At 40.0% G+C, this 16,299-nt stretch overlaps 1 protein-coding gene across 1 annotated transcript; it reads right to left on the bottom strand.

Annotated features, from left to right (window-relative positions):
* Window positions 1-9,786: 9,786 nt before the first annotated feature.
* rhbdd1 (rhomboid domain containing 1) lies at window positions 9,787-13,537 on the bottom strand. The gene is made up of 8 exons (XM_029517159.1): window positions 13,378-13,537; window positions 12,588-12,754; window positions 11,950-12,229; window positions 11,571-11,703; window positions 10,772-10,860; window positions 10,576-10,641; window positions 10,244-10,378; window positions 9,787-10,155 (listed from the first exon to the last, which is right to left on the bottom strand). Exons 2-8 carry the CDS (start codon window positions 12,738-12,740, stop codon window positions 10,049-10,051), a joined length of 963 nt encoding a protein of 320 aa, XP_029373019.1. The 5' UTR covers window positions 12,741-12,754; window positions 13,378-13,537; the 3' UTR covers window positions 9,787-10,048.
* Between the last annotated feature and the right edge of the window lie 2,762 nt (window positions 13,538-16,299).

Here is a 16,299-nt window from a genome sequence, read left to right as displayed (position 1 = left end):
GCCTAAAATTCTTATGTTTGTTTATTCTGCAGCCAAAATCGAAGAAATATCTTCATATCTTCATATCATGTCTTAGAGCTGTCATCAATACAAAGCAAATACCCAAAGGCTTTATCATTAGAGCTCTTGAGTGGGGCGGTTGTCTTAGTCACTTCAGTGTGTGTGTGTGTGTGTGTGTGTGTGCAGACAGTGTTTTTGGACCAGGAAGTTCAAAGAGAATTGGTATAGGTGTCTGTTTTAGCGGCAGGTGACAGGCGAGTTTCTCTGTTTGCTTCAAGTAGCTACAAGCTTCGATGTCCTTTTACCAGTGAAAATAGATCCTAGTAAACAGAGCTCCCACTTATTTGTCAGTGATTGAAATTTAGTGGTGAAAGCAGCTTTAGGGTTTGTTGCATATTCTTGCACAGGCGACACTACCCACTAAACATTAGACGTCTGATGGACGTGCAGACCGATTCTGCACCCCTACACGACGTGCAGATTAGGTCCGCTATTTGGACGTCCAGCCACGACCCCACTTGGATGTCAATATGTAGTTCGACATTTGAACGTCGAGCTAGTTATCTTTTTGGGACAAGTGGGCGTCCATGGAAGAAATAACCACATTGTTATCAACATGATTAATAAATACGACTATAGATTATTTGTGATTAAACCATATTACTTAGGAAACCAGACCCCCCCACCCCTGAAATCAAAATTTCGGTCCCTGGTAGGTATGGTGTCAAACTGTGATTATATTTGGCCCGCAAGATCATACGAAATGTATTAGAGCTGGCCCGCCGGTATATAGCGCATACACCACTAATACTACAAATCCCAGAATGCTTTGCGATGTCGCGTTAGCCGAGACCGCTAAGCGCCCCCTCCCTTTCTGTTGACAATCTTCAGCATCCATTCTATCAGGCACCTTGGATGGACTTAGCTCACCCCCCGTGTTGCCTAGTGCACAGTTTGCTGAAAAACTCAAGTTTACCCGGCGATTTGCCGACTTTGAAGCCCAGAAACGCAGATTTTGGACTGCTCAGTAAACCGTTTGCGGTTGACGTGGAAAGTGCACCAGCCAACCTCCAAATGGAGCTGATCGAACTCCACTGTAGTGACACGCTCAAACGAAAGTATGAGTCTGTGTGTGCTGCACAGTGTCCATGTTTCCTCCCCAACTCCGTGCCCAAGCTGCTCAAATGCTCTCTGAAGTTCGGCAGCACGTCTATGCGAGCAACTGTTCTCTCTGATGAAGATCAAGGAGTCGGCTCACTGATGAACATCTTCGCCCAGTCCTGAGGATTTCCTCATCTCAGAGCCTAACCCAAGACATCCATGCACTTGCATCTAAGAAGAGATGTCAGGTATCGGGCTCCAACCAATGTGCATCAGAGTAAGTCAGAACAAACTGAGCTTGAATGAATGCACCTTTTCCACTCTAAGGCATGGACTGTTAATAATTGAATTTTCAATTAAAGGAAATTATTATATTTGGTTGATTTGTTGTTGGCCTGTTAAAGATTTACATTAAATAGGATCTTGAAAGGCTGCAGATGGAGAGAGACATAATAAGAAACAAATACAGCTGATATGTGTTTTATTTCAAATTTAATTTCTCATGTGTCAAAAATATTAAGCTTTGGTTGTTCCAGTTTCAATGTTTACGTAAAACTAAAGTTGAAAAGCTTCAATATTACATATTTGGAGAGACTGTGAATTTGTGAATTTGAGTTTGACACCTCTGGTATAGTGTGTCAGTGAAGCTGCTGGTTGTTTCTAGTTAACCTGCTGACAGTGAAATGAAGCTGCTCTGACTGCTGCTGCTGATGTTAGCTTCTCTGTTTGTTTGACTCTTTGCATTTGCTTTACTAACTAGCCTGATGTTAGCCTAGCCTAAAGGCTAGGACACTTAAACATATTGCTCAGTTTAATAGATCTGGGTTCGCAGTCACAGCCATGGATCCACAGATACTTGTGACTTTGTATGACTCATAAAGAAAGACTTCAGCAGCTCTCTGTGAACTGAGTCAAGGAAGAAGTGATATGTTCTAGTTTGACATTTGCACTCCACGTCAGCACGTCACAGTTTTTATAACGTATAATTTCATTAGATCACAGTCATGTTTGTAAAACATGACGCCGAATTTATCAGAAGCAAGTGAATTGTAAAAAGCCTGTTTAATAATTTAAATTACATTTTAAATGACTGATGACGAGACAGCAACGCAAACAGTTTTTACTATGTGGTTTGGCCAACAGTCACATGTACTGAAGATTGACTGGAATAGTATTTTAATTATTTTGTGATGTGGCAGGTTCTGAAATACCTTTAATAAAGTAAAAGTGTTGCATTCAAAACAGTAAACTTTTTTATCGCATAATGCATAGCTGCTATTTAAAATGCATGTTTTGAGATCATTTTTGAACATTTAACAAATGTTCAGTGTGGTTTACTGACTATTATTAGGTTGTGTCAGCAGCCAAATGCATAACATTTTACTTCAATTAACTATTGTGAAGCTTTAGCTGGGTATTTCTTAACCAGTGTTATCCTTCCAGGTCGTGTGCAGTCCTCTTCATTGCGAATGTGGAGCCCTTTGAAGGTAAGCTACCAAAACAAGGTACAGGCTGTGACCTCATTCCCCTTCCCTTTGCACATGTCCCAGTGAAATAAACTGTAAAACTGAACTTAGATTCTACACCACAACCTAGATGTGGGGGGGACTACAAATACTATGGCTTAGAAAAGCGCATCTGTCATTATTCAAGTCAGTTGGACAACAATGATGTGCACCTCACTCTAAACATTGATGGCATCCCACTTTTCAAAAGTAGCAGAGTCCAATTTTGGCCCATACTGGTGAAGTGTGGCTGTTTGAAGCCCTTTTGCAGCAATGTTTAGTGGAAAAAGTAAGCCAAGTCCACTTGAAGACTATCTGGAAGACTTTTTGACAGAGTACAAACATCTCAAAGACAATCTCATAGTTGATAAAGGCCAGCCCTACACTGTTAAAATTGATGCTCTCATCTATGACGCACCAGCAAGGGCATATCTCAAATGTATTAAAGGTTGTGCTTCTTATGAGAGATGTGTAATCAGAGGTACTTGTGTAGAGGGTTAGGAATGCACTTCTCAAACAGATGACTGTTTCTCTAGAATTGAGTACAGGAACTACCAAAGTGATGTTAGCCCCTTCCTTTCTGCAGGAACTCCTTGTGCTGGCTCATTCGTCTTAGATTACATGCACATGGTCTGCTTGGGAGTAGTCAGATGCCTGTTAATTTACTTAAATCGTGGCCTAAAAATTCTGTCGTCTATCTGTCATGCAAAAGGATGCCATTTCTCAAAAATTGATTGCATTGAGGGGGAGGATGCTGATTGAAGGGAACCGTCAACACCCAGCAAGTATTCATCAGAAGCAATGCTCACCTTTTTGTTACATTTTAATAATTTTGCCTTAGCTTCTGAAGATACTGCGTAGTACTGCGCACCTTGATACCTGTCAACACTCCCTAAGTGTTAATCGCATTACTTTGTAGTTTTATCAGGCCTTGTGAAATGTAAGAACATTGTGTTTTTCAGGATCTCAACATGCAGCCAAAGGTCATGCCATGGATAGCTATCGCTCAAGGTAAAGAAGCAATACGAGGGACAGTGTCAGTAGCGGCTGGCTACTGGTTGGTCTCCAGCCGTTATTGTTGGCCAACCAGTAGTTAGTCTGTTTGAGTGTTATGATATGGTCCCAAGGAATGATCTCTCCCAATTCAGGTCCAGGTCAAAGTCACAGCACAGTGATGGCTCGAGATGCACTGAAAGGTCCAGGTCCCAGCACTGTATTTCAGTAAAAAGATGTTACGCCATTTTCTCACCTTACAAAACTGTTCTATTTTTTTCTATTTATCTCACCCACTTTATCATTATATCCACATTACAGATGATCATTTATCAAAAATCTTAGTGTGTAAATATTTTGTGAAGGCATCAATGGCCATCCCTGCAATACTCTCAAAATATTGATATTGAGGTATTTGGTCAAAAATATTGCGATATTCGTTTTGTACATATCGCCCAGTGATGGGTCCACATGACCACAGATCCCACCACCACAGTGATGCCTCCAATCAAAATTATTTCAACAGGTGCTGCAAATTCCAAAAATTAGAAGGGATGAACACAAAGGACTGTGTCCACAAAGTCTTAGACAGGTGTGTTTCTACATTCGTTCATTTTGTGTTAGTTTTGGGTGATATGTGGATTTTCAATGTATGAACTTTTATTTTCCTTTTGGGTATGGACCAGACTGCATGTTGTCATTAGCAGTGTCTCTATCTAGTCACTGATTTTAGGTTGTATTGACTGTATTGTTTTTGGTTGGTTCTTTTTTATATTATTGTATTTTTACCTTGTTAGTAGAACTTAAATTTTTATTGTTTATTTAATCACCTGAGGCCCCTCAGCTGTGGTACAATGAGTGTGTACCATGGCCTGTGTTGTCAACCCTCCCTGGAGGTCAAATTTAACCTTAAACATGAGAATTCAACTGATTTAGTCTGTTTGTCAAATCCGTCAAAACGCTGCCACTTAGTTTTGCTACCTACTGTATCAGTTGGCAGGTAGTAGTGGTTAGCGTTGTCGCCCCACAATAAGAAGGTCGTTGGTTCGGTTCCCGGCCGGGATCCTTTCTGTGCGGAGTTTGCATGTTCTCCCTGTGTCTACTACTCCGGTTTTCCTCCAAAGACATGCATGTATAGGTTAACTGGCGATGTTAAATTGACCGTAGGCGTGAATGCGAGCGTGAGTGGTTGTTTGTCTCTGTCTGTCTTAAATTGACTGACCTTGTGTGATGGCCCTGCGATGGACTGGCGACCAGTCCTGGTTGTACCCCGCCCCTCGCCCGATGTGAGCTGATATGGATAAAGCGGATGAAGATGAGTGAGTGTATCAGTTGGTTGTTGTCATGGAAACATAGTGGCGTTGGAGCGAAGAACGGCTACTTTTTGCTACCTGTTGTAACAGTTGGTTGTTGTCACAGATACATTGTTGCTTCCCTGACGCGGAATGATATGCTGTGACAAGGCTTTAGCTGTGGTACATGCGCAATATATCACAGTTAACAACCATTCAGATTCCAGGATTTCACCTTTTCCGGTTTATCAAGTTTTATTATTATATTTGTGTTTTATTGTGTTACAGACCTGTTTGCAATAAAGATAGAAATAAACAAGTTGGGACTGGATTGTGATTTATGGTAAACCTGACTAGTCCCATGTGTCCAGAAGGTAGAGGACCTGTTTCCTCTAGCTTCGTTTGGCTCAGCAGCGGGTTAGCAGTGGGAATGTATTACACCTTTTGTATGCATTTACTGATCTGCTGCTGAGACAATCAAATGAAGTAATAGGAAAATGAACTGGAACAGTATATCACCTTCTGAAATGGGACTACAGTTATGCACAGAACAGGAGCAATATAAAAAACGGATGTTTAAAATGAGTTTACATTGGACATACAAATGACATCCACAACGAACACATTTGGACTACAACTAGACCCGATACGGACATCCTGTGGGCGTCAATAATAGACGTTGATTAGACGTCACCTGGCGTAACGTTCTGCACCCACGGGAGACGTCGCTTCGACTTCGGCTTTCTCAGTGGGTAGTTCGATTCAGTGTCATCAGAGACAAAAGGAAAATGTACTTATCCAGTTAGATTATCGTTAAATGTGTCTTTAGTCAGACTCCCATGCAGGCCCGGGTACTCCATATTGGAATGTGAAAGGTGTACTGTTGAACTGAAGTGGTAAAACACTTTACAGTACTTCAAGTCACACCATGAAAATGTGTAATTTTCTGCAGAAATGGGTCACCCAGAAAGCTGAGATGCATCAAGGTGCAAGTAACTCAGCTTGTTCAAAAAAAGAAAAAGAAAAAAGAAAAAAACTGGCTCTGCAGGCAACTCGAGAGGAGAGATATAGTCTGAGCTTGTGTGGGTGTGTGAAGGAGACAGGAATTGTGAAAAATAAGGTATGGAGTGTGAGATCAAATAGTGTGAAAATGAATCTGGAGACAAACAGAAGAAATATCAGGGAAGTAGGAGTACATCAGTGAGTTGCACAAAAAATGCAGTGATACAGAGCGGAGAGGGGACTAAAGACTTACAAAAAGTGGGAGTCGAGTGCTGACACCGGGGAGGAATGAAAATTCAAAGGGGAAAAAAATCCAAAGGCAGTAAATAGAGGAGCTGCGGCACAGAAGAGTACAAAAGAGAAATGTGAGAGGGAGTTTGTGCGGCACAGGATGTAACGGTAAAAAAGATGTGGAAGAGCAAATTTTACTTTATAACACTGGAAGGTGTGACCACAATGGTGTTAAGTATTCTTGTGAACCCCTCAAATCGCTGCAGAGGAGGTAGTCAAGTTCTGGACAGTCGATGTTCCACCTTAGGAACATCAGAGGTTGGCTGTGCTCTAGGGATGCAGTCAGTTTCATGTTTGTATGTGTGTCAGTCTTCAGCTCTGCTCTTTCTATGTAGTCAAAGTCACTTTGGCAGTGCAGTTTATTAGAAAACCGACACAGAAGTTGAAAAAGCGAAGAAGGTGGACTAAACTCAGCTAAGATCAACACTGAAGAAGGTTTCAAAGGCAGACCAATAAACCTGCCAGGTCAATGTGTCTGCACATATTAACTTATCACAGATGTATTGTGACTGCTACCTTTTTGTGAAGTTACTGTTGGTCTGGTGGTTAAATATAAAACAGAAACATGCACTGCTTCAGAACGGGACATCTGTACAATGTGCTGAATTTTAGAATCACTTCGAATGGGTTTAGTTTTTCGTCCAGTCTGTTTTTTTGACGTGCATCTTAAGATTGTTTTATTATTGTTTATTTGTGTGTGTTGGTTACCTTCTGTTTGTTCTAGTATATTCAGAATTTATATTGATCTATATAAATGAGACTTGAATATCTCAATGAAAAAGGGATGAAATAAACAGAAGCAAAAAAGTTAGAAGCTTTGAGATGTCAAACATTTCCATTGAATAAAGTGGCTGAGAGAGAGCTAAGACAGGAATAATTTATGCTTTAACTGATGATGCTGATGGATGAAGGAGAGAATGTTTGGGCTGTATGTTTTTTTTTCTCCTTTCCTGTTTTGTCTTTTTGAGTCAAGTTTTTGAGAAGCTAAATTTGAACATCAGCTTTAGCTGAGGAAATCCTCTCTCCTTTCTACTCCTGATGATGGATGAGGTGGATAAGACTGGTCACTGACCACCATAATACAAAAACACATTTTATAAATAACTGCATAATTGTTGCAGTTAAGTAAGTTGAATAGTTGGTTGTTTAGTCATACAGACTACAATGCAACATATGATTGTAACCTTGAGCTGATGAGACATTCAAGACTATTTATAATGGAGAAATAATCAAGTGCATTCACATTGATTTCTCACAAGTTGTCGTCATGATGGTCCAGATCCAGGAGATTAGGGCAAGCCCATCATACTGTTGAATACTGTAAGGCGAGAACACGTTTTTACTGTACAGCGAGTTTGGTTATTCCGGATGATTAGAAAAGAGCCTAAATCAACAAATAATTACATGGGTTGCACACCCATGTAATTATTTGCCTTTGTTTACTTAACAGGAAGGGAAAGAACAGGCAACGTGGAGAACAAAGTCAGCAGGATATTTATAAGTGGGAGGGTGAGGGTGGGCTGGGAGTGATGGGAGGATTTCATGAGATTATCCTATAAACAGAGTGGCAAGTTTCTAAAGTCATCAACTCCATTGTGCAACGCTGGTACACGAGTGACAGAACTGTTCTAAAAAAATTGCCCTGGGTTTATACCGCTACACAAATTAATACCCTTCTCCAAGGGACTTTATGAGTTCAGAGCAGGATTTTTCTGTGATGAAGTTAATCAAAACCAAAACTCTGGGTTTGTATTCTTTATGAATTAGCACACTAATTGGTCTTGTGGGAGTGCATCGTGATCAGAGCTGGTATTGGCAGACACAAAGACAAATTGACCTTCACGTTGGATTTATTGGAGGGTGTCATTTTCTTTGGAGGGATCAGTGGGTATGCATACCATGGCAGTGGGGTGGCATGTCTCTGCTGAGCTCTTTCAGGAAGTTGCAGGGTATTTTAGGTCAAACCTTTTCACAGCCCACCAACATGTCCCTGTCTCAAATTGAGCCCTGTCTCGGTGTGTTTGGGTTACTCGCGGCTTCAAAGATACCGTGTTGAAAAGCTGACATTCTAATCAAACATCATAACCTTAACAGCGCCGACAAATTGTGTCTCACTGCTCTGATCTCTATAACGTGACCTTTAATGCCCTTTTAGAGGTAGATGACATTTCTACTTGGCACACAGTGGATTTTTCTGCCATAGTGGCATATTTCTCTACAATCAAAGAAAGTGTTTTTGCTCTTTAACTATGAATCATTCATACTCTTTTGGGTTAGGGTTATGTCATTCAAGTAAAGGTACAGTAGGCAGGTTGTGTTCAATTACATGTAAACTTTACAGGGACTGTTTGAGTGACAGTTAAAAAGCATCAACATTAAAAAGATGATGAAAAACATCAGTGCTATTTTCTTGTTCTGTTCCATGCCATCTGTGTAAAGAACAAGTTCAATTGGATCCCTCTAATGTTGCGTTTCATTCTGTCAGATACAGTCTTCCTCAGGGATATATACACAGATCTGTTGCCTGAAAGTAGAATCCTGTAGTTGAAGCTCCCTTTCTAGCCTCCATGTGTAAACCAGAAAGACCTAGTTTCTTATGGTTTGTCTCGAATGCTCAGTGACACTGTTGTATCAAGTTGAGAACTTCACAGAAACAACTCTTCCAATCTTTTTACAAAGTAGGTGTAAATTACCCCGACTCTTACATACATAATTCCATGACGCTGCGTTGACAAACAACCATGCTATAAAACAAAGAGACTGCAGTGGCATCCTCGTCCATTGTCCTGTTATCCCTCTGTCGCTCCACAGCTCCCCCTGTTGGTGTTCTCTAAAGGCCCTGTCCTCCACTCAGCTCCCACATTCATCATACTACACAAACTGTCAAATCCATCTGATGTTGGAACGCTGAGTCTGGATATTTAACACACAACCTTTACTCCCTTTATCCTGACTTGAGACACTATCTTTAGGGACTGGGATGTACCGCCTGATCATGAGGGATGACTTGAGTCCCATGGGAGGTGATGTGTAGCTGGTTTGGTTTCTTGGCTCTAATTTAAATTGTCCTACATCCCATCATGCTTCAGGGCTTCAGTTGAATCAGAGCCAGGAACGTTCTATGATGTTGCTTTTGTAACTTTCTCCTTTGAACATGGAGAATTTTTATTGAGTTTGACACTAGCACAGGGCTAAGCCTTTTAAAAGAGGTGATTACACATCATTTTTATATATATATATATATATATATATATATATATTCATTCTTTTCTTTTTGTTTTTACATGGAATTAAACTGCATTCATCAACTAAGAAAGTATGCTAAAAGTTATGTTACAAATACCTCACTTGAAAATACTGAATAGCTTTAACATAAAAAAAAAACTTTAATTAGCATTATCATAAAACTTTTTAAATTCAAGATGGATTTCTGCTGGTTTACTGCCTTTCGTTATTTGGCAATAGATTTTAAGTCCTGGTCCAGACCAAGTTAGTTTTTCTTTCATTAAGTTCCAAATAAAAAAAAAAACAAACAAAATAAAAAACACTCAATATGTGAAAGCAAAAAGGTCTCCATAGCTCATCATCCATCAATTCTTGTACATGCTCTGGCACTATGCCATTTTATTTGAAAAGCACCTATTTTAGGTTACAGAGTCCTGTACAAGACCCCTGAATTATTCCCAGTCCTTTCATAGTAGCTCACCTTAACTCTTTGGTACACAGGCATATTAAGATAAAGTAGAAATGCATCTCATTGCGTGGTTGTAGCTTCAGGGTGTTCCTTCTCAGGCTGTGGAAGCGGCGTCTGGATCCTCCTTTGTCACATCATCAAAGCTTCCTTCCCCTCCACTGCCCAGCAGTTCAACTGTCAAACCTCCTCAGTCTTCTCCATCTGATCTCCTCAGCTCTTGCCTCCTCTGAGAGGTTGAAACCATAAGGAGGAGGTGCTCCGCTCTGGCTGGTTTGTCCTACAAAACAAAATGTTATTCAATGCATACACTTCCTAATTCAGCGTCACTCCATCACCTTCTACTCATCCACACACTCTTCTTTTACCTCTGTCATTCATACTGTTTCTGATAGCCATCTCTAACTGCTCCTCCTCCGTCAGTCCATCAATATAAGATGTTGAATAGTTTGTTGCATAATCTCGTGCATATGGGCGGTACCCTGAGTATCCTTCACTGTAGCCTATAAACATGAACACAAAGAGACACACTGTAAGTACATACACTCTATTAAATCTTTCGAACAGAGCAATGAGCTACACCATATCAAGTGCTGGATGCAAAAATTATTTCTGGGGTCTGGGGTCATGGGGCCATGGGGTCTGGCCAATGTTAGCTTTAGGCTATACAGTGTACATACACAAACTTTCTTCTTAGTACCTGAAGATCCTGCAGAGTTGTTGTTTGCGCTGCGTGGGGAGGCATATCCATTCGATGTCACAAACACTGATGAAAATATTTACAAACGAAGTAATGCAGTTCAGAGAAGGTTCTTTACGTGTATTTGGATTTGTGTATGTAAGACCTAATTTGCAAGTAAACCTCATGAAAAAAATCATTATGTCACTTAACAAACCTGCACATTTCTTCATGATGGTTTTCAGTGGTCCACTCGTGTAGAGCAGACCCACCAGGATGCCTGCCAGGTGACCAACAAATGAGGTCCTGAAGAAGTAGAGCACAGAGGAAGGCTTAACTGATGAAACACTGCCATCTTTTGGGCTGTTGAGTTTATTGTAGCGGACAGCATGCATCAATACAACTTCTCTAAGCATTAACACAAGCACTGGAAACATCAGCTAATGTAGGATTGGAGACAGGCCAGAACTCAATGAACAGCTCTTTATGTTGCAGCCCAGGTGCAGAAGATGTGGGTCGATGGGGATTTTACTGATCATGTGAACAATGTCACCGGATAAGGTAGCTTTAGCAACTCAACTAAGATAGTTAATGACTGGTAGCAAATTATAATTTAAAAAGTAATAACATGCTTCAGGAAGCAGTTGTCTTTGTAAACATGATGTGTGACTATCCACCAGTTCCGTTTCTTCAGAAAGCACAGTATAATGACATTCTACCACATCAGTTGGTTGTTCTCATGGATCACTGTTGTCCCTGTGTTTGCTTATTTACTAAGAAAAGCTGTAAACCTGATCCGCCTCTTTGGTCTTTTAAATCTATTTATGTTCAAAGGATAATTTTCCAAGAAAGGGAATATATAAACTGGTCCTTTACCATGGGGTCATCCCATTGAAGAGAGAAGCGCTAACCCTGGCAGTGCTAGCACATGGTACATCCATCACACTTTTTTTTTCAGTATATCTTGGAGATGAAACATATTTATTAATATTGCTAAGTTGCATTTCAAGACTCACCCAGGTGATGTTATATGGATCAGCACCAGCTCCACCCAGCTAGAATACTGATTTGGCACAGGGATACCCATTACGCTGGTCACACCTCCTGGGTGGTAATGGTTACAGAGCACCTTCAGAGCAAACAGGACACCTAGAAGCACAATCAGATTAACAACAATACACTGAGATAAATGTCGCTTGATGTTGTTAAAAAAAATCTGCAGTGGGCTGCAGTATGGCGAGGTCATTCAATATGCTTTTTTTTTTTTTTTTTTTTTTTTTAATACTGCTCTCAATTATTTTTGTTTATTTTCATGTGTACTTGTAGTTATAATAGTTGAAGCTTTCATCCCAACTATGCTATAGGTCATCTTGGAGTTTTGCAGAGAGTTCATACCTGAGAAGCCAACAGCACAGCTCATGCTATAGGAATGGTCCTGAGTGAGCTCTGTCAGTAATGCCTCCAACACTAGATAGACTAATCCGGTCAGCAGAGAGAAAACAGACAGCAGGTAGACGAACCAGGCTCCACCGAGCCGTCGCTCCAGCCTTATTCCTTTCCAGAGGAATGATGCCATGTTGAAATAAAGATGCCAATCATCAACATGATGCAGTGGGGATAACAGAAGACGACGCCAATCATTCAGCCAATATGCTTGCTGGACGCTCACACAGGTCTGAGGAATGGATAGACAGTAATATTCATATTAGTAATATCATTTCTGTGCAGTTCTACGAAGTAGTGCCTTTCACTATTGACGTGTCCAGCTGATGACTGAGCCAGTATGTAAAATAACCTAATTTTATTTATTTAATGTATTTATTTATCAACTCTTTACTAAGACAACAAACAAAGAAAGTAGCATTTTCATATTAGACAAGAAGATAGGGTGGTTAAAGTTCATCCCTAATAGTTTTTCAACTGACTAAATAATAGTTTTGTGAGTCATTTTAACTAAAATACACTGTATTTGACAACTCTCATAGTGACTTCTATAAACTGTTTACAGTGTTAGTGTTCTATTAATGCGTTACCTTCATCAGTGGAGCTGCAGGAAACAGATAAAGGTAGACATTGAGAGCCAGGACAGCCAAAGTGACGGGTGGAATGTTGTCCAGGCCCACCTGAAACAGCTGAGAGGCCAGGAGCAAAAGTCCGAGATGGGAGGTCCTTTGTCGAGAACGCATACTTAAAAGAAAGCCTGTGCAGAAGCAGGTGTGTTTTGAGTTATTTTCACTGAACCAGAACATTTGAAGGAGAAGGAGTCATGAAACAGAATTGCTGTGCCATGTAATGTGGGGGGAGGTGGGGAGCTCCACCTTTTCAGATCAGAGAACAGAAACATGACTGCCATGGTTTTGCTGTTGATGCCCCACGACTCTGAAACAGCCATTCATAAAAGTTTTGAGAAGACAACCCTTATCCACCGCTCATGGATAAGTATAAGACTGAATATTTAAGACGCAATCAGACACTAATAACTATGAATCTAAGTTGCGAGGTTTTATGTTTTAGAGCTGTTCCATTTACAACAAGCTAAAAACTCACCGTTGGTCCAGGGAATGTGTGTTAAACACTGACATTACATTCAGAATTTATATATGTAAACGCCTTCACTCATTCAGTCATTAGGAACAGAGTGAAATGTTGAAAACTCATCATGATTTAACAACAACAACGTATCTCATTATTTATAAGAATATGCTTTTGACCCATTATCAACTGTGCCATTAATGGATTTAAATACACTTCCTGTCAGGTTAGTCTACTTTCGTTTTCCGTTGCTTTGACGAATGCTAATGCTAACTTTATGTTAGTTCTCACCTGGCAGCTCAAATCCACTTCTAAAGGATTTAACGTTCACCGCTCCTTTCCTTTATAGGATGTTGAACCCCAGCCACAAACCGGCAGAATGGTTTCTCTGGTGTTTCATCATGTTTCACTTACAAAGTATTACTTGGCAACAAGTGATAGTGTCGCGTAGTCTGTCACATGACAATAACAGACTACGTCATCACGCATGCGCGTTATGGCTCTGCTGGCTGACCCAAGTGTTGTCTGTTCCGGTCGGACCAAACATATGAGCCGTCAGGACTTAATTATTTGCTTCAGGAAAACATCGACGTGTTTTTTTTTTACATCTCAAATACCTATATTATATACATCAAAATATAAAAACCTTTCTTCTATATTTTTTAAAATATTAACATGAATAACGTGGAAAAAGGGCAGATTTTGTTTGCATCTGGGCACAGGCTACTCCATATTAGACTCCATATCATATTAGAGCATTTACCAAGTTTGATTTTATGCCATTGCAAGAGATGCAAACCATTTACAACTATCCATCGATGTTAGTACTAACGACTGGGCTTCCAGTTTGCAATAAATAATGATATATTTAGCCCCTACAGTACTGTGCAGGAGTTCTAAACTTTGACATGTATAAACTATCATTAAACAATAATCCGCATACAAAGAGAAAAAAAAACATCTATACGTGTGAACTATATAAAGTTTCCACTCAAGCATGATCTACAGCATATGATAAATTAACGTAATACACATACGCAGGCCTCATTGGCTTCAACATGCACTTGTGTGTAAGCCATTATCTGTGTTATAATAGTAGTATTGGTATCAGTAAAATATTTTTGTGAAAAACCTTTAAAACTGCTTTGTTTTGAGTGTTAACTGCCCCTAATGGTCTTTCTTATGAAACACATCAGGAAAACATATTTAGGATCCGACATGGCATAATACTTCAACTTTTGTCAGTATATTCTAAATAAATCTAGCATTGCACCTCATGAAGCTCCTACCCACAATCCTACTTGTGATCTGAGACAAAGATGACAAACACTGTTCATATGAGCACACATATGTTTAACTGGTACTGATATGAATGTTTGAAGGAAAAGCTGTTTCAACAACACTTTCCACTTACAGATTGTCATGTCGTCAAGTTTGTTTACCTCCAGGGATCACAGTGATGGACATTAAAACAAAGTAGCCTATAACTAGTTAGATTTCACAAGCCAAACATGACTTGTGAGTGGAAATTTTGATGGCTCCGAATTGTGATTTTGCCGTCGCCATCTTAGTTTATTGAAAACCAGAAAAAAAAAAGATATCATAGGAAGAGAAGGTGTAGCCGATGCATCTCAGCATGGCAGGCTCAATTTTCATACAGCTACTTCCAACATAAATGTGACGTCACAAAGGGATTTAAGTCAATTTCAATAATAGGCTGGATGTTTAGTGTTATTATAGGCGACTATAAATCTGTCTTAATTGACTAATTGAAATGGCCTAATTTATGGAGGCGCTTTCTTGGGCTGAAATAGTTACACTGGCAATTTATCGATTAGCAAACACAGTCGCAATGGTATTGCTTCACATAATTAAAAAAAAGAAGGGGTTAGACCTTCTGCTTTACTTAATGATCTCTGGCCTCAATTTGAAACGTGTGCCAGCAGTAGCACACCGTTTCTCAATGAATTATTAAGATGATCACACAGAAAGCCTCTGTCAGATGAGAGATCATCTGTTAGCAAGATTTAGATAAAATGTGCAAACATAGGGCTGCCAGTTTTTTTAAGAACTTTGTTGATTACTGTTTTTGTTTTTTCTCTCTCTCTCTGCCGCCTCCAAACATCACGAACGAACGGAGGTAGTCGAGAGGTTGTTGCTATAGTAACAGCTGTAGGGCCGATACAAGCGACATCAAATTAAAGAGAATGAGTCAGATCATTACCGGAAATGTGAGAGTTCTTGTTTCAAAGTAAAATCATGAAATTAATAAAGTCAAAGGAAGAAAGGCTCCAATGTTAACTGCAGTGATATGGTCACATGAGATAATATTTGTGTGTGTTTGTAGGTGGTTAGCGCTGTTGTCTAATAACAAGGAGGTCGGCGGTTCAGTCCCCGGGCTTGGGGCCTTTCTGTGCAAATCCTTGATCTGGAAACTGATAAGCAGCAAAGGATGAATGAATGAAGACATGTTGGTGAAAATAATAGGCTAGGCCAGTGCTTCTCAAAAAGTGGGCGTGACCCACTGCTGGGGAATGGAGACATGACAGGTGGGCCGCGACAAATGGGAGGAAACTTTGAATTTCATGCGCATCTTACTGTAAATGCTTTTCTTTATTGACAATAAAGACAATTCACTCCAAACAAAAACACCCACACCCAAACGAAGTAATAATTAATGGCTAAAATGATTAATGAGCATTAGGATACCGGGAGAAAATGTAAAGGTAAATGAAAATTTAGCAGGTAGCCTAGAGCAACATGGATACATGTGTGATACACAAGACCGACGGGCCAAGTCAACCAAAAACCCAACTGAAAAGAGAATATGATGAGAGCTATCTGGGTCCAGGATTCACGGTTGCAATTCAATAAAATAAAATGTAATTTGTCAAGTGGTGGTTGAAAATCCCCACAAAGTGGGGAATGACCAAAAACGTTTGAGAACCACTGGGCTAGGCTATTAATTAGTCTGAAGTGAAATCATGATTGATGCATGATGATTTGGTAATTGATCTAGACATATTGATGTAGGATGCCACAGTGGGATGTGAGACCAGCAGCATCAAAATGACACAAAAATTAGCTCTCGATGATCAGTGTGAATGTGTGAGGAAAGATTGTTTCATTTGGAGACTTAAGTTTTAATAAAAGAGGGCAGATCAACAAATAAAGTAAATAATGATAAGCAAATTTCTGACTAAACGGTCTCAC

This window comes from Echeneis naucrates, chromosome 13, assembly GCF_900963305.1.
Source record: "Echeneis naucrates chromosome 13, fEcheNa1.1, whole genome shotgun sequence".
Taxonomy (NCBI): domain Eukaryota; kingdom Metazoa; phylum Chordata; class Actinopteri; order Carangiformes; family Echeneidae; genus Echeneis; species Echeneis naucrates.
The sequence above is the reverse complement of the archived record's forward strand: the minus strand, read 5'-3'. Positions and strand labels throughout refer to the sequence as shown.

Bases quoted from the DNA above. Each gene is read 5' to 3' on its own strand.
- rhbdd1 (XM_029517159.1), bottom strand. From the start codon at position 12,740: ATGCGTTCTCGACAAAGGACCTCCCATCTCGGACTTTTGCTCCTGGCC. The intron at 12,230-12,587 runs GTAACGCATTAA...TCCATTCCTCAG, and splicing joins CTGCAGCTCCACTGATGAAG to ACCTGTGTGAGCGTCCAGCA. The intron at 10,379-10,575 runs GTACTAAGAAGA...TCATGTTTATAG, and splicing joins CAACTCTGCAGGATCTTCAG to GCTACAGTGAAGGATACTCA.